Source organism: Chelonoidis abingdonii, chromosome 1 (genome assembly GCF_003597395.2).
Source record: "Chelonoidis abingdonii isolate Lonesome George chromosome 1, CheloAbing_2.0, whole genome shotgun sequence".
In the NCBI taxonomy this organism is placed as follows: domain Eukaryota; kingdom Metazoa; phylum Chordata; order Testudines; family Testudinidae; genus Chelonoidis; species Chelonoidis abingdonii.
The window spans coordinates 58,364,837-58,383,868 of record NC_133769.1 but is presented as its reverse complement, the minus strand read 5'-3'; the positions used below and the strand labels follow the sequence as shown (position 1 = coordinate 58,383,868).

General features: G+C 36.9%; 1 protein-coding gene across 6 annotated transcripts in view; it reads left to right on the top strand.

Moving 5' to 3' along the window:
• Positions 1–15,005, top strand: part of PRICKLE1 (prickle planar cell polarity protein 1) — a 113,287-nt gene extending 98,282 nt beyond the window's left edge. For 5 of the 6 annotated variants that reach the window (XM_032804593.2, XM_032804597.2, XM_032804594.2 and 2 more), the window contains 7 exons: positions 5,929–6,111; positions 8,305–8,418; positions 9,519–9,656; positions 10,162–10,365; positions 11,012–11,198; positions 11,361–12,221; positions 13,324–15,005. In XM_032804593.2, coding sequence (XP_032660484.1) covers positions 5,980–6,111; positions 8,305–8,418; positions 9,519–9,656; positions 10,162–10,365; positions 11,012–11,198; positions 11,361–12,221; positions 13,324–14,189 — 2,502 coding nt within the window. In that variant the 5' untranslated portion in view covers positions 5,929–5,979 and the 3' untranslated portion in view covers positions 14,190–15,005. The remainder of the gene's footprint in view (positions 1–5,928; positions 6,112–8,304; positions 8,419–9,518; positions 9,657–10,161; positions 10,366–11,011; positions 11,199–11,360; positions 12,222–13,323) is intronic. The other variant, XM_032804601.2, reaches the window with a different exon arrangement.
• The last annotated feature ends 4,027 nt before the right edge of the window (positions 15,006–19,032 follow it).

The window sequence follows — 19,032 nt, the reverse complement described above, 5'->3', positions numbered from 1 at the left end:
ATGCCAGGTGCCCCAGAGGGAGTGAAGCTAACAGGCAATGATCAAGTGATCTCTGTCCTGCCATCCATCTCCATCCTCTGATGAACAGAGGCTAGGGACACCATTCTTTACCCTTCCTGGCTAATAGCCATTTATGGACTTAACCACCATGAATTTATCCAGTTCCCTTTTAAACAATGTTATAGTCCCAGCCTTCACAACCTCCTCAGGTAAGAGTTCCACAAGTTGACTGTGCGCTGTGTGAAGAAGAACTTCCTTTTATTTGTTTTAAACCTGCTACCTATTAATTTCATTTGGTGACCCCTAGTTCTGGTATTATGGGAATAAGTAAATAACTCTTCCTTATCCACTTTCTCCACATCACTCATGGTTTTATATCTCTATCATATCCCCCCTTAGTCTCCCCTTTTTTCCAAGCTGAAGAGGCCTAGCCTCTTTAATATTTCCTCATATGGGACCCTCTCCAAACCCCTAATCATTTTAGTTGCCCTTTTATGAACCTTGTCTAGTGCTAGAATATCTTTTTTGAGGTGAGGAGACCACATCTGTACACAGTATTCGAGATGTGGGCGTACCATGGATTTATATAAGGGCAATAATATCTGTCCCCTTTTTAATGATTCCTAACATCCTGTTTGCTTTTTTGACCGCATAAACTCACTCATTTCACAAGGTTATCTTCTCCATTTTACAGATGGAGCAACTAAGGAAGAGAGGTTGACTTTTTCTGATGCCACAGGGAATCAGTTTGGGCTTGACTTTCCGAGATTAATAATTCAAAATTGAGTTTAAAGAAGTAGTACATTCTCAGTTCAGTATCATGTCAGGAAGTCATGGGTATATGGTACTGGGACCAGGGTTTCTTACGAGTGACAGTGCTGAACACAACCTTGACCTTGTCTACAGTGGCAAATTGGGTGAAGCAGTGCTAACCACAACTAATGTGATTGTGAATTCATATTTAAACATGACTATTTTCACTACCAAGTTTAAACTTCTGGTTACCGGTATTCTGCTCAGTCTACTAAAATACACCTCTCACTACAAATCAAAGTCTCCTTTAGTAAAGTGAAAGACTGTTTCTTTGCTCAGGTGTTACTGCCCATTCTTGATTAAGCTGTAAATAATGTAACACTTAAATTTTAAAATTCTCCCATACCTAAATATTGGATATTTATACAGGTTATTGGAACAACCCAGTACTGTGGTTGGGTTTGATTCATACCAATCTTGCTAATGACACTCTCTCCTTCATGGAATCAGCTAGTCCATTCTGAATATGGTTGACATTTTTTGTCCACAGAGTAGGAGGTAGACAACCCTGATTCACTGCCAGAAACAGTTTTGTTGACTATGACTTGATGGTTAAAAAGAAGAAAACTTTCTTTGCTGCAATGAAGGCATAAGATTTTTTTCTTTTTTCAATTTATGCCATCATTGGTCACACTTCAAATGTGATTTCTGTCTCTGATGGTCTGACATTCTTTCTCCAGGCTTAATTTATATGCCAAGATGACCTGTGAGGATAGCACAAAACAAGAGGATGTTAAGGATTTTCCAGATTTATTTTGTGTTTTTTTTAATTGATTTTTATTAAGAAACTATGAGAAGTACAAAACCATGACTGACTGACAGCTTGTATATCTTTCTAAACAGAGACAAGTTTCCATGCTGACAGTAGAAGACATAAAATGTCCTACAGTGTTATTTGGAGTGGCCTCTAATGGTTCCCAAACTTTAACAATCTGTCAACTTCTTTTAATCTGTCAAGTCTTGTGAACCCCCTCCTAAAAATGAATACTTCCAGAGATTTTTCTCCTTTACCTGAGTATAAAAGCAATGATTTTGAAAATATAAAATTTGTTTTTATGACATGCTTATTGCACACTATTTATTATTATTATTTATTATAGTATTTTATTACATTATGAAAACGCAACACTCTTTCAAGATCTCACTTTTGTAGCTTGTATCACTTTGAATAAACCTGTTCTAAGACAAGGCTCGTATGTTTCATCAAGGAGTATCGGATGTGAAACAGCATGAAGGTATTTAAGAAGTCAACTCAAAGAGTTCCTCCTACACAAACGTTCAGGTCTTGATCAGTCCAGGCAAACAACGCACATCACAACAAAGCTTAAACTTGTTCTTCATAACAATTTGAAAAACAATACTAGCTGCCTATTTAATTTTAAAAACAGCAAAAAAAATATCCACCTCCCTTTCCATTTTCTTAAAAGGAGTCTTGAAGTTTAAATCTCCTCAGTGTGAGATATGCTTGCTTTGATCTGCTTAGCTCTTGGAAGTGCAGGGGCTCTGGGCTGCTGGCCCCATGCTGCCTGGGATCCCTAGGGACAGCTCTGTCTGCCATTAGGGATTTTTTTCCCAAGAACCTGCTGTAACATTTCGCAAACCCTCGGGGGTTCATGAACCCCAGTTTGGGAACCACTGTTCTAGAGGGATCAGTGATGAGCACTGGGCAGATCCATCTGCTGGCACAAGGCAATAATTTCACCCTTTAGAAAACTGACAACCAGTCTAAGAAAATCTACATGGTAGAGTAGATGTGTACCAATAACTGTATATCTGATCACTGTATGAGAGCCACTAATATTTTGAGCAGCTACTCATCTTCCCTGTTATATTTCTGAATCAACAGGATTAGTTACAAAGCTGAATATATCCAATTACTGTTCTAGCTTAAGAGTGTGAAGACCAGACCAAAGATACTATTGTCTGAACTCTTCAGTATATTTGCTGATGTAGTTACTCCTTTCGTATGAAACTTACTTTAGGCTTGCTATTCCATGGTGCAGTCCAAAATTAACTGCTTAATGAAACTTTTTTTTTTTTTTTTAAAGTAGACTTCTTTATTTATGGGTCACTAAGCAGAATTAAGTTTTGAAAGGTAACAGTTTGACAAACACATTACTGTATATAATACAGTGATAAGTGAGAAGTAGAAAATTTCAGGTGAGACTTCAAGTAGTTAGTGACACTTTAAAAATATGATCTACCTCAGGGATCAGCAGCCCTCGGCACGTGGCTTGCCAGAGTAAGCACCCTGGCGGGCCAGGCCAGTTTGTTTACCTGCCGTGTCCACAGGTTTGGGCGATCACAGCTCCTACTGGCTGCAGTTCGCTGTCCTAGGCCAGTGAGGGTGGCCGGAAGTGGCGGCCAGCACATTCCTCGGCCTACACCGTTTCCCGCCGCCCTCATTGGCCTGGGATGGCGAACTGCAGCCAGTGGGAGCTGTGATCAGCCAAACCTGTGGACACGGCAGGTAAACAAACTGGCCTGGCCCACCAGGGGGCTTATCCTGATGAGCCACATGCCAAAGGTTGCTGAACCCTGATCTACCTCATTTCAAATAAACATCTCACTTTAATTTCATTAGTTCTACAGAAGGATATTCTAAAGTAGTGTATATCTAGTACTTGGATCACCTTCCAAAATGACTTGGACTTTAAGTGTGACTCGTAAACATGATACATTGATCTCATAGCTGAGAATAGGACACACCTATAATTGTGCTAGGGGTCAAGATATGCATCACAGTCCTACTACAACCATAACTAGCAATTGCATCTTTTAGTAGCTACCAGAACATTAAGTTCCCAGCTTTATCCTACTCCCTCTTGCCTGTTGCTTTATGAGAATAGGAAGAGATCTTGGCTATGTCTACACTACATCATTTACAGCCGGGCAGCTGTATTGTTGTAGCGCTTCTGGTGAAGATGCTCTAAGACTACAGGAGAGAGCTCTCCCATCGGCTTAATAAGTCCTGTCTCTGCGAGAGGTGGTAGCTATGTTGGTAAGAGAAGCTCTCTGGCCAACATAGCACTGTCTACACTTGTGCTTTGGTCAGTATAACAGGGGTTGGCAACCTTTCAGAAGTGGTGTGCCGACTCTTCATTTATGCATTCTAATTTAAGGTCTCTTTCTATAATATGTAACTAAACTATTGTTTTATGTAAAGTAAATAAGGTTTCAAAATGTTTAAGAAGCTTCATTTAAAATTAAATTAAAATGCAGAGCCCCCCAGAGCAGTGGCTAGGACCTGGGCAGTGTGAGTGCCACTGAAAATCAGCTCGTGTGCTGTCTTTGGCACATGTGCCATAGGTTGCCTACTCCTGGTATAACCTATGTTGCTCAGAGGGTGTGGATTCTTCACACCCATGAGTGACATAAATTATACTGAAGTAATTTGCAAGGTTTAAATAGCCTTAGATCTAAAGTGAAATTATTGCTCTTATTGTACTGGATGATTTTATTTCCACAAACATGAGAGGAATTTTCTTTGAACAAATTATTTCCTCTGTATCTGCTTTCAAAGGAAATTAGTTTATAGATAAGATGTTTATCTATGTATTTTAGATACCCAAAGTGAACTTAAGAGATCTGCCTACTGATCATTTTTATAAATTATCAGTAGATGATCACTGTTTTGTTACTTGTTTTAGCAACAGTAATATTCAAGACAATATAATATCCACACTAAATTGCTCATGACTTTTATTAACACTAGTAACTGAGGATTGAATGAATGAACTGATGTTCATAAAGATTTTTTTTTACATTGAAGACATGAATGAGCTGCACCTGTTTTAAAATGATTTATTTAAAAGGTCACAAACTCTGAACAGTAGAAAAGGAAATGAGGTCATCTTTACTTTTGTCAATGGTGAAGTAAAGTCAAATTTAGTGGTTGGTTGGGCTAAGGTCTGCCTTCTGGCATCCATGCTGTTTTAAAATACTGCACAAAATAGTAAATGAAGGAAAACCTCTACATGTTAACATTTACCTTTCTTTATAATATGCACTGGTGTAACTTAATTTTAGTTTTAATTTATTTAGATTTATTAAGTTTACCACTTCAACAAACGCTGAAATAAAATTTTAGGGATTTATTTAACATCCAACATGCTTTGTGAAAATATGCAGTTCTTACAGTGGCTTGGGTAGGAGATCTACTGTTGTACTTAGAATAATGAGTTATGATGTAAGCAATCTTTATTACAGTGCTGCTGTGCACTGCAATAAGTCTGTTGGCATCTCTAAAAAACAATGTTTTTAAGGTTTTATAACTTTTTGTTATTCTAACTAGCAGTAGGCTAAACTTAGTGGATAAATTCTCAAGGCATGTGTAAACTTCATTAGTCATGATTTTTTTTGTGGAACCTTTTAGTATTGTAGCAATAGCAAAATGGAATCGTCAGTTTAATCTTTTTGTGAGGGTGGGAAGGTATGGACTAGCTCAACAATGGCTTACAATAAATGTGTATCTTAAAAAAAAATATACATAGTAATTAAATGTCTACCGCCATTTGCGCTGGATGCTTGAAGGAGATAAAACTCAGATACTGTACCTACAGCATTGTCTACCATGAGAATTTAAGTCCTTCATCTAGCACTGATACAACTTCATTGATATTGGCAATGGTGGGACTGGTAATGTGTCCAACCACAAGTATTAAACTGCTGTCATGTTTAGACGTGATTTGAAAGGGTTTACGTACCATGCTGGTAAAACTTTCTATGCATGATCTAGCATCAGTGGAGTTGCATCAGCACTTAGGCCAATGATAAGAGAATTGCCTGAAATTCTGAATGTAAATACAGCTTAATCATGCAATGTTATACTGTTGGAGGAAATGTCTTCTTAATCCCAGGTGGTCAGGATGATTGTCCTGCCAAGACACTAATCAATTTTACTAAAGATCAGTATTTCATGCTATGCATATAATCTAAATGCCCAGTGACGTATCAATAGAAGCATCTCCCCTTAATGATGTATTTTATAGCAATCACTTTGCCACAATACTATTTCAAATATTTAACTTGTTTGATGCCCTTCTACCCCTACTCCAAGATCACTTCCATGAGGCTTTTCCTGTTTCGTTAACTCTTGTAATCTCATCTTTTCAGAACAGTTTCTTGATGAACTGCAACTGAATAGCTGACACTGCATACTACACTATGCCTTTGGAGATGGAGCCAAAAGTTAACAATCTTACCTTTGGGTGTCAACGAAGCTCAACATCCGATGATGACTCTGGCTGTGCCTTGGAAGAATATACCTGGGTTCCACCAGGTCTTAGACCAGAACAGGTAGGAACTGAGACTCTTATTTTTAAAATTAATCAAAATAGCTATAATTTCATCTCGTACTAAATATCATGTGTTGCCACTGATGAAAGACTTATTGTATAGCTTCCTAATAAGACGTAAGTTAAGTGTGCTTTAGCAGATTTTTTTTTCTAATGACTTATCTTAATGGAGAGAGAGATTAAAGAGCTTCGGTTATTGGGGAGCCTATATTAAAAGAAAAATGATCACTGGACCCTTTTATAATAGAAATAATATAGTAAATATTTGACGTGTGAAATGGGATGTTTCTTTAAATATGATGTTTTTAAATAAAACTATTTCTGGTGCTGCTTTAAAATTGTTGAACTGTACGTATAGCCACTTATTCACGCAATGATTTCTCTCTTGCATGCATTCCGGAGTTGACTTTTACAGTTGGAGGGGAGAAGAGTTTAGGACTGTTCCATTTTTTGTTTTGGATGGTTGTTTTTCCTCAACTAAACTGCCTAAAACTGAAAATGAAACCTTTCTAAGTATAAGAAAATAATGGCAATGGAAATAGAACAATGACACTAACTGCTAAAGGGAGCAAGTTGCTATGTTGATCAAATGTTCAAAAATAGGTTCTTAAATAAACTTCTAGCTAAAAAGAAGATCCAGCAACAGTACTGCAGGATGTGGTACAGATGATTCATAAGGTGTTTGACCAGCATTGAGTTCTGTTGTTCCTGTATAAATGGGTAGGGTGACTACTAGACTATGTGTAACATGTCAAGGGAGCTGAGCATCTCTAGTTCAGGTGGTCTGCCGATGTATGCAGGAGCAAAAGATCTACTTTTTGTGTTCCAGAGACTTTCTCTTCATGATTAAATTAAGAATAACAAGCCAACAAAATCCATATATGATGCACCATCTTTAAGGAAGATCCTTTTATCACAAACTAAATACACTAGAGTTAAATTACTTGAGGGACAGCTACTTTACATTCTTAAGGGAAATGCAGCAGAAATCACTCATTCTAGGTACCACAGGCTTAAAGATATTTTCATACAGATGACGACATCAGTGGCATTTTGATTAGTATTATGTGAGACATGGGCATAGAGCAAATTAACCCTAGAAGTTTCCTTTTTACTGCATGTTCTGATTTGTTCCTTACAAAGGAAGTCTGTTGGTTAGTGGACTTAATTGAAACTCATTGATGTTCAGTTCTGTGTCAAAACCTTACAGTGATTTGTACTACTTTTTCCACTTAACTTGATTGAGGAAGAAATGATTCTTTTTTCATTTGTCTTAACTAAAATGCCTAGTAAGTGATTGACCAAAGCATCAGTTAAATACAGATAGCAGGTAATATTGTCTGCAACAATCAGCTCTTATTTACAGCCTCAGGCCTTATGACAAGCTGGAAACTGTACAGGAAAAATAATAAATCTGTAGCTGTTCCACAAAAATATTTTTTGCCATTGGGCTTTGTCATAGCATTCTTTACAGTTTTCCTGTCATAAGTTTCTACCGATAAGATGAAATAAAGACAAGCTTGAGAAGACTTTCAAGAAGGCATAGTGTGTTTTGGTTTCCCGATCAAACGAAAAACCCTATGAAAATTTCAAAGTGACCTTGCATCTGGTTGAAATGTGGCTGGAGCCAACCTCCTCCTCCCCCCAAGAGAATGATTTTAGCTTCTTACCAAAAGCTCACATGGTAGCAATGAAAGCTGATGCTTTTGAAGAACCTGATCAGCAGAAGATTACAAAACAGCTTTTGTCTCAGCAATGTGTAAAATGCACAGAGCAAATTAAATTTGTTTATGTAGTAGTTGTTTTTAGTACAGCATCACATATTGTGTGGTAAACTGCAGAGGGAAATTTGGAATTTCAACAGGCTTGATTACCAACCCTAAAGGGGGTGGAAATAATGATAGCATTAAATGTGCATAATTTATGATACCCGTAATTGTCACTGCAAATTGCATTCCAGAAAAGTAATTCAGCAGCTGGGCGCTAGTTGTAGCAGAGACAATCTGGTTCTGCTGTGTTAGCTCATCTGGTCTTCATATTACCTAGAGGAATGCAAATGCTGTCACAGATCTAATGTAGCATATCTTAGTTCCTTTGTAAACTAGACTTAAGATAAGGCACTGGTTGAAGGACATTTACAACGTTTGGGTCATGTGTACCCCTCTGGTCTTAATTCTTAATACCTCCTATTCAGGTACAGCTATACTTTGCCTGTTTGCCGGAGGAGAAGGTCCCTTACATTAACAGCCCTGGAGAAAAACATAGAATTAAACAGCTTCTGTACCAGTTGCCACCCCATGATAATGAGGTAACTATGTGCCATGTATCCATTAACTATATGCTTCTTTTTAAGAAGGAAGAATGATCTTCCTGTGGACATATTACAAGTCTAAAATGTCACATGCAATACATCTAACCCATAAAGATAGCACAGTGTGTACGTTGTCAAATCCATTGTTTAGCTTAGGGGTAGGAAACCTATGGCACTGGCGCCGAAGGCTGCATGCGAGCTGATTTCCAGTGGCACTCTCACTGCCTGGGTCGTGGCCACTGGTCCGGAGGGCTCTGCATTTTAATTTAATTTTAAATGAAGCTTCTTAAACATTTTAAAAATCTTATTTACTTTACATACAACAATAGTTTAGTTGTATATTATAGACTTAGAGAAAGAGACCTTTTAAAAATGTTAACATATATTACTGGCATGCGAAACCTTAAATCAGAGTGAATAAATGACGACTAGGCACACCACTTCTGAAAGGTTGCCGACCCCTGGTTTAGCTGTTCATTTCGGTTGTATTCAGATAAGAGCTGTCTAGGAGGCCATTGCTTTCTCTTGTGTGGGCAGTCAGTGCAATAAACTTAACACAAGTTGGTTTTACAGTGTTTGCAACCACCCACCAATTACCAGGAACCTACACAGTGTAATAGAAAGGAGGCTTTGTGGCAGTAAAAGGTTTGAAGCCTAGACACGATTCTGTGTATTATAGGGTAGAAGTGGAAGTAACAAATACTTTTGTAAAAAGGAGTCGGTGCTTAAGTTCTTGTGCATACTGCAGTATACATTGTTTGTTTGGTTATCTGCAAATCCCAAACCATACATCCAAACACACTAACAAATTTAATTTGGCAGCAATTCTATTTTTAGATAGCAATAGTTTAGCACACTTTTGATTTGCTTATAATACTTTAACAAAGAATTCACATAAACTTTCTCTTTGCATATCTGGTGTTGTAACATGTGGAAGAGTTAAAATATATATTGTAGGAAGTATAAAGCATGTGGGAAATCTTAGGAAGATGTTGAACAGGGATGTTGATATTTTATCACATATATTTTAGTTACTACTGCGAAATAACCAACCAGTAGCTTGGTGTCTAAAGCATGTACTCTCTCTCCTGCTGAAGGTGAGATATTGTCAATCTTTAAGTGAAGAAGAAAAGAAGGAACTACAAATGTTTAGCACTCAGCGTAAGAAGGAGGCATTGGGACGAGGAACTATTAAACTGCTCTCAAGAGCAGTAATGCATGCAGTCTGTGAACAGGTAACCTTGTGGCAATAGCAATGAAACTAGCTGTACCAACACTGTAGACCGTATACGTTTGTTGATGCTACATATAGGCTCTTGTCTGTCTGTGCTTGTACTCAGTAATACTGATAAAATTCCACATAAGAAGAGAGAAGATAATGGTTTATTTTTAAAAAAGTTAGAATTAATTCTTTCACATGGTGTGGATATACCAAACAATTTTCAGAGTAGACAATAAGTCAATTTGTAGCCATCTGGCTGTTGTACTAAATCCATACCTATTTAATACATAGAAGATTTAAGTGTATTAAAAACACTAAGTAAGTGCATATGAGTAAAATTTACTTCTGCATCAGAATTGTGTACAATCCAGGATTATTAGAATTGCCCCTTTTGCTATATAAAATGGAATAAGAACTTTAACAATGTATTGGGCTTGGTGTTTTCATTTAACTAAAATAACACTAAAGGCTGGTATTCCTGCAGTGGAAACTTATTAACTTTTTTTGGTTGTTTCTAGTGTGGTACAAAAGTAAATGGAGGTGAAGTTGCAGTGTTTGCTTCAAGAGCTGGACCTGGAGTGTACTGGCATCCATCATGTTTTGTGTGCTCTACATGTAATGAGCTTCTTGTTGACCTAATCTACTTCTACCAAGATGGAAAAATTCACTGTGGTAGACACCATGCTGAACTTCTCAAACCTCGTTGCTCAGCATGTGATGAGGTAAATAACACTTTTGTATTAAACCCATGTTTCCACAGAACCCACCATTAATAGGATAAAATTGTCATGTCCCATGCTCAATTAAACAAACAACTTTTGAATACTAGTATGTACCCTTTGGCAACAAAGACTGTATTCTAATATCATATATGTAGATGTGAACAACCTCTCCAGTCTCCAAACAGATCTTGTAAAATCAGATACTGGACAAGTGTGATACACAGCTGTGTATCTGAGATTAGAATTGAAACCTAAAGACTGAGTTACAAGGAAAACTTGTACACATTCCAGAATAATAGTTTTCTTATTGCTGACCTTATCAGTCATACCTCAAATACTTGGAAACATCTGTCTTATGCACTAGTTTTAGTTACTTTTCAAAAATATATATTCATTTTACTTAGCAAATGTGACAGCCTTCTGTCTTAGCTATGCTGCTACAGGTAATCTTGTATTTTTAACTATTGAAACTGATCAGTTAATACTTCAGATTGACAGTACTGCTGAATTAGTATGTAGTTCTTTAAATGTAATCGGTGGTCTGTTAACTGTACCAAAGGAATAAAGTTCCTTTTTTACATGCAGTTTTCATAAATCCAACAAACATTATTAATGCCTGCCTAAAAATTTACTTTTATTTTTTAAGATCATCTTTGCTGATGAGTGCACAGAAGCTGAGGGTCGCCATTGGCATATGAAGCATTTTTGTTGCCTTGAGTGTGAAACTATCCTTGGTGGACAGAGATACATTATGAAGGATGGACGTCCATTCTGCTGTGGGTGTTTTGAATCTCTTTATGCTGAGTACTGTGAGACCTGTGGAGAACACATAGGTAAATATATCCTTCTTAAGTATTAACATTTCACAAGGGTGGTGAGTATTTTATTTAATAAATGTAATGCAAAACCTGAAGCTTTTTTGGCTTGTGAATGTGTAACTTCTTATACTATTTTAGTCATAAACTAAACGATCCCTCTTTGACTCTCTTTACTAGGTGTTGACCATGCTCAGATGACCTATGATGGACAGCACTGGCATGCCACGGAGACTTGTTTTTCTTGTGCTCAGTGCAAGGCTTCTCTGCTGGGTTGTCCTTTTCTTCCCAAGCAAGGACAAATTTACTGTTCAAAAACTTGTAGTTTGGGAGAAGACGTTCATGCCTCTGACTCATCTGATTCTGCATTTCAGTCTGCACGATCAAGAGACTCCAGAAGAAGTGTTCGTATGGGAAAGAGCAGCCGATCAGCTGACCAGTGCAGACAGTCTCTTCTACTGTCACCAGCACTGAATTACAAATTCCCTGGTCTTTCTAGCAATGCTGATGATACTCTTTCTCGCAAGATGGATGACTTAAGCCTTTCAAGGCAAGGAGCAGGCTTTGTGAATGAAGATTTTTGGAAAGGAAGAGCAGAGCAGGAAGTGACCGAAGACCCTGACGAGTGGGCTGAGCATGAAGACTACATGACTCAACTCCTCCTAAAATTTGGTGATAAAGGCCTCTTTCAGCAGCCTGCTGAAGTAGATGTTACATCAAATGAACACTGGATTTCTGATCATGTTAAAAGCAAATCAGATTTGAAAAAAAATAATCAAAGCCTGGCAAGTAAAAAATATCAGGTAGACATGTATTGGGCCCAGTCACAAGATGGTTTAGGGGATTCTGCATATGGCAGCCATCCAGGCCCTGCCAGTAGTAGAAAAATTCAAGAGTTAGATATGGAACATGTGGCTTCAGGATACAAACATGACCAGACACAGTGGTATGAAGGTTCCTTGGAATGTTTGTCTGATCTGAAACAACAAGAGCAAAGCGTTCGAGATTCAATGGATTCCTTGGCTTTGTCTAACATCACAGGTAATTGATTATAGGGAAAAGTAAACATTTTCCTAAGTGTGTGGGTTTTTTTTTGTTTTTTGTTTTTTTTTACTAATTCGGAATTCTTTAGTAATGTCTGTGAAGACTTCAGGGAAGAATTTGACCCTTAACTATCTTTTTTTTAATTGAAGTACACACCTCCAACGTCCCCTTAAGAAAGAGATACATAGGTATCTGAGGGCAGGATCTGGCTATGTTATTTCCTCCTTTTAGTCACAAGAGAGACACAGACCACTTGAGGTGTTAAAGCTGTCATCAGCTTTTGCTGGAGGAACTGTTTTTCACTCTATACTTACTAGGTACACAACCTACCAATTCAAATAATTTTTGTATCAATATTTAACAAATTCATAACACTAAAGAAAAATATAAAAAAACACTTTTCAGTCTATAATGATGGTATTAAAGGTTAACTGCAAATAATATTTTTAAATGGGTTTATTTCATGTTTTGCTTTTATATGTATTGAGAATGTTTGAATGGATGATGGCCTTTTTTAAAAAGGCCATTTCTGAATGTTACTTTTACACTGTAAACACAAGGCCATTCTGCCCACCGATTGCAATCTGTTTTACCTTCAAAATATCCAGATTGTCACATATGGTATTCCCTGACGACTTTGTTGAAGGAATTCCTGGAAACATGGAATGTGTATTGTCAACCCTAAACAGGTGGTGTGGGATGCTGAATCTTTAACAGACTTTTTTTTTTTTAAGTGTTTATTAGGCATTGGAGTTCAATAGATGTTTTGAACAGACTAATTAAAAATTCCTTTCACTCTTGATGTCCTAATGTCACTAGTTTTCTACTAATCATAGTTAAGACCTGAATTGCTAATGTAAATAATTTAAAAAAAGACTTTTCAGGCTGTCTTTATATATCTCAAAGAAACAAATTGGCACAAGAACTTTTTTTTTACTTTTAAGTTCATCTTTAAGGCAAAGTCACAAAGAATCAGTGATAAGTCATGTTTACTCCATAAACCTTTATTAGAAGTTTAATATTTTGAGTCAACACACTTCATTACAAATTCACAGATTACAGTTAACTGTTTTTTTTGTTTTTTTTTCTTCCTCCTTAGGGGCCTCAGTGGATGAAGAAAGCAAATCAAGGCCATCTTTTTATTCTTTGCAAACTTTCCAGGAGCTGGAGGCAGAGGACTGTGAGAAAATGAGCAATATGGGAACTCTAAATTCTTCAATGCTCCATCGGAGTGCAGAGTCTTTAAAGAGTTTAAGCTCAGAGTTATGTCAAGAAAAAGTGTTGTCAGAAGAAAAGCCAGCACACATGCCTGTACTTAGAAGATCCAAATCCCAGTCTAGACCACAACAAGTAAAGTTTTCAGATGATGTTATTGACAATGGGGATTATGAGAGTGTTGAAATTCGCCAACCTCCAATGAGTGAAAGGACTCGTAGGCGTGTTTTTCATTTTGAAGAACGTGGGAATCGGCATCAGCATCGTCGCAGGAGAAGTAGGAAGTCTCGTTCAGATAATACACTTCATTTAACTACAGAAAGAAGATGTTCACCAAAAGAAAGACTTCAATTTTACTCACCTCAGGATTATGGCAAATTTATCCAAAATAAAAGCCCTCATGAGGTTCAAGCATACATTCAAAACACAGAACTCTATGGACAGTATGCCCATGCTATGTCTGATTATGCACTGCGGAACCAGGCAGTTGATAAATTTTTTGGACTGTATGGTGAGGAAGAAGACTCTTGGTGTTCAACTTCTTCATCATCATCATCATCGTCTGATTCTGAAGAGGAAGGATATTTTCTTGGACAGCCAATTCCACAGCCACGATCACTGAGATACCCATACTATACAGATGACCTTTCCAGTCCAAGCACTGCACTCGCCAGTTCTCAGTTTGGGCAAAGGACAACCAAATCAAAGAAGAAAAAAGGACAAAAAGGCAAAAACTGCATAATTTCTTAACCCATTAAGACTAACAGCTGAGAAGACACATTCATATAAACTTTGTAGCTATAATCTGTAAATGATAACCTTACTGATGTTTACAGTGTAAAACTAACATTCAGACATGTCATTTCTTCCAATTATCAGATATTGCCAGGTTTTCATAATATATACTGTGGTTATCAAAACATCGCAGCTTTACTTCCTTACTACAGTCTTTCATACAGACTTTGTGTAGACATAAACATTGTTTTGGAAATTCATTCCTGTTTAAACATATATGAGAGGGTACAATAAGAGTGAACTGAAGATAAAAAAAAAATGCTTGTTCACTGTTGCTTTACGTATTCGGATGGCCACAATATCTTTGTTTTTACCTTTTGAGAGGAAAAGGAAGGGTTCTGTGGTGTGTTCCTTTCCTGCAACCTCCATTAGAACAATCACAGCCTGGCTTGCCTTTCTTTGCACATCAAACTGGAGTTTTAACCTATTGCTTTTATTTTATTGAACTGTGATCTGCAGCTTTCCCATTCTTCAATTGTGTGTGCGCCAGCTCTTTAAAGGAACGGAACCTCCAGTAAAAAGAGGCAGATCAGAAAATGACATTTCAAATATCTGCGGCCATTGTCCTATCGTACAGAAGCAGTAAATGGCCCAGACTTCTTTAAAAGATTAAGAATTCCAGGCACCCTTTCAATGCAATTTTTTATTAACTAACGTAATCCAAGGTACAGCTGGTTTAGAACTGGACTGGCATTGTTTCACTGTAGGACATGCACGTAGCTATAATTAACGTTTTAATACAAAGTATGGTTTTCCTTAAAAACCTCTTTTTTTTTTTTTTTTTTTTTTTTTAAAAAGGGGGGGGGGGGGGGGGGGAGAGAAACACAGTATCCTAACACTGGAAACCTTTACACATGCAAGTAACTTCTTTACATGAAGTCGTTTCATTGACTTAAAAGAAGAATACTTGCAAAAGGGTTGAAAGGATTAGGACCGTATTGTATCTTTTGGAACTCATTAGTCCAGATTTTAAATGTATTATTAGCTGCAATTAGAAATTGAAAACACATTGATATTTATAATGTAGTATTCCATAGACTAAAATGTATTCATAATTTAATAGTGAAAATATTAATGTACATATTGTACAGTTAAGATTTAAAAACTGATTATTTTTATATCCCTGAATTCCAAGAAGTTTGTTATAATACAAAACTAGATTTATTAAGTGTTTTAACAGCAACATTATGGATGAAAAGATTGTTTGTATTTTAGTCAAGGGTTTACATTTAGAAACATTCAAAATTTTATTACTTAGTGAGCCAAAGCTTAATTTTCTCTTCTAGCTATTAAAAGCTCTGTATGCATGGCAGGGCTGTGTAAATGCTCTCTAAACTATGGCCGTTGTAATCTTACAAATGTTTGTTTATGGGTCAAGCAAAATGTAAACTGTATAAATGTAAAAAACCACACAAACCTGGAATATATTAGTACAACAAATATGCAACTTCTGTGGATTTTTTTTAAAACCTTTGTTATTGCCCTGCATTAGAGAACAGTTAATGTTGGGGTTGTGTATGGAACAGGATTGGCACAAAACTTTTTTAAAAGCTGCTTCTTTCCATCAGTGAATTTTAAATGTACTGTATGTAGGAAATCTCAATTTCTGCCCTTCAGCTAGCGTGTATATCAAGAGCAATTTTGATTTAGTTATAATAAACATATATATACCTCTTACAATGCTGCATGCCTTAAACACAGGCAGAAGTTTTTGTTTTTGTTGTTACATGAAACATAAAAGGGTAACAGGAAAACATTCTACAAATACCTTAGAAGCAAGAGAAAGACCAAGGACAGGGTAGGCCTGTTACTCAATGAGAGGGAGTGGGGGAAATAACAGAAAATGTGGAAATGGTAGAAGTGCTTAATGACTTTTTTGTTTCAGTTTTCACCAAGGTTGGTGGTGAATGGATGTCTAACATAGTGAATGCCAGTGAAAATGAGGTAGGATCAGAAGAGGCTAAAATAGGGAAAGAACATGTTAAAAATTACATGGGCAAATTAGATGTCTTCAAGTCACCAGGGCCTGATGAAATGCATCCTAGAATACTCAAAGAGCTGATTGAGGAGATATCTGGGCCATTTGCAATTATTTTTGAAAAGTCATGAAAGATAGGAGAGATTCCAGAAGACTAGAAAAGGGCAAATATAGTGCCCATCTGTAAAAAGGGAAATAAAGACAACCCAGGGAATTACAGATCAGTTAGCTTAACTTCTGTACCCGGAAAGATAATGGAGCAAATAATTAAGCAATCAATTTACAAACATCTAGACGATAATAAGGTGATAAGTATTTGTCAAAAACAAATCATGTCAAACCAACCTGATAGAATTAGAGAATCAGGTTTGTTACCCTGTCAAAGAAAGCTATCTGTGAATACTGAAATTTGCTAGTAAAATATTAATTAAAAAACATTATACATAAAATACCAATGCCTCTGGGTTTGACCACCTAAACAATAAAATAGGGCAGGTGTTCCTAATGCTGCTAAAAATGTGGCATGTTGAAAACTAGAACCAGTCTTGTACTTCTGAGGATATGGAAGAATGTTGATTTTCAAATCAGTTAAGCAAATTATTTGACAATTAGGAGTATGCTAGGGTGGTCATCTAGGCAACCATTTGTGTTGCATGAGTCTAAGACTACCACACTGCAAGCAGTGAACATTTTTGGTTTAAATCTTTTGCAGAATGAAACAAAAAGACACTAACAGAGCTACAAAATACATAGGAATGACGGAGTAGGTCATGGTGGTGGGGAAGTAGCACTATATGTGGAAAAATATAGTTAAATTTAGTAAAAATCTTAAATGACTCAAACTGTACCATAGAATCTCGATGAAGAGAAATTCTATGCTTTAAGAGTCTAGCTCAGGGGTAGGCAACCTATGGCACACGAGCTGATTTTCAGTGGCACTCACACTGCCTGGGTCCTGGCCCCCAGTCCTGGGGGCTCTACATTTTAATTTCATTTTAAATGAAGCTTCTTAAACATTTTAAAAACCTTATTTACTTTACATACAACAACAGTTTAGTTATATATTATAGACTTATAGAAAGAGACCTTCTAAAAACATTCAAATATATTACTGGCACGCAAAACCTTAAATTAGAATAAATGAAAACTCGACACACCACTTCTGAAAGGTTGCTGACTCCTGGTCTAGCTGTAGGAATGTACTGGCAATTACAGGCCAGTAAGCCTAACTTCAGTTCTATGCAAATTTGTTGAAACTCCTGTAAAGAACTTTTGTAAAGAGAAATCACGCCTCAATCTAATAGAACTATTCTCTGAAGGTGTCAACAAGCATGTATACAAAAGTTATCTGGTGGCTACAATGAACTTGGACTGTCAAAAAACTTTTGACAGGGTCCCACGCCAAAGGCTCTTAAGCACAGTAAGCAGCCATAGAATGAGAAGGAAAGTCCTCTCATGGATCAGTAAGTGATTAAAAGACAGGAAACAGAGTAGGAATAAATGATCAGTTTTCACAATGGAATGTGGTAAATAGCAAGGTCCTGCAAGGAGCTGTGCTGTTCAACATTCATAAATGATCTGGAAAGACTGGTAAACAGTAAGATAGCAAAGTCTGCAGATGATACTAAATTACTCAAGATAGTTGAGTCCAAAGCTAACTGAAGAGTTACAAAGGGATGTCACTAGATGACAAAAAGGCAGATGAAAGTTAATGTTGATAAGTGCAAAGTAATGCATATTAGAAAACATAATCCCAACTATACATGCTGTTACCACTCTATTCACTCAATAGGCAGCAGCAGTCAAAAAAGCTAACTATGTTAGGCACTATTAGGAAAGGGATAGATAAGATGAAATATCATAATGCCACTATATAAATTCATGGTATGCCCACACCTTGAATACTGTGTGCAGTTCTGGTCACCTTGTCTCAAAAAACACATTGGAAAAGGCACAGAGAAGGCAACAAAAATGCTCAGTTTCCATCTGAAGAGACATTAAAAAGACAGACTGTTCATCTTAGAAAAGAGATGACTAATGGGGAATATGATAGCAGTCTATAAAATCATGATGGATGTGGAGAAAGTGAATAAAGAATTATTATTTGACCCCTGCCCAAAGTAAGAACACGGGGTCATCCAATTAACTTAATAGGCAGCAGGTTTAAAACAAACATAAGTACTTCACACAACAACCAGTCAACATGTGAAATTTGTTGCCAAGGGATGTTGTGAAGGCCAAAACTATAACTGGGTTCAAAAAAGAAATAAGTTAATGAAGGATAGGTCTGTCAATGACTATTAGCCAAAATGGGGAGGGTTGCAATCCCATGCCCTAGGTATCCCTAAACCTCTGACTGCCAGAAGCTAGGACTGGATGACAAGGGATGGCTCACTTAATAATTGCCATGTTCTGCCACTGGCCACTTTTGAAAAACAACTGATGTTACTCCATTCAAAAACTAATTGAGACTTTTTTTCTAGTTGGTTTGGAAATACTTTAAGGGCAACTTGGCTGTTGCAGTGTCACAAGCATTAGCAGTTCAGTGTCTGAGTGCTGTGTTCAAGATATGTCTTAAATTTTTGCATTGAAACAAGACTTTCAGCTTTGTTCCAGGGGGTAAAATCTCTGTAAAACCAGGTATCTTTGTAAAATCAGTGTTTCTTCTTTCAGGAGTGGAATTGTACTTAGGGCTTGTCATGCTAACAGTCCTCTTTCAGCAAGTGTATAGATGATAAAATGGAAAAGTATATTTTAAAATCTCTGCAGTCATGTTGCTTAGAAAATGGTGTAGACCAAAACTGAGAGAACAATTTTACT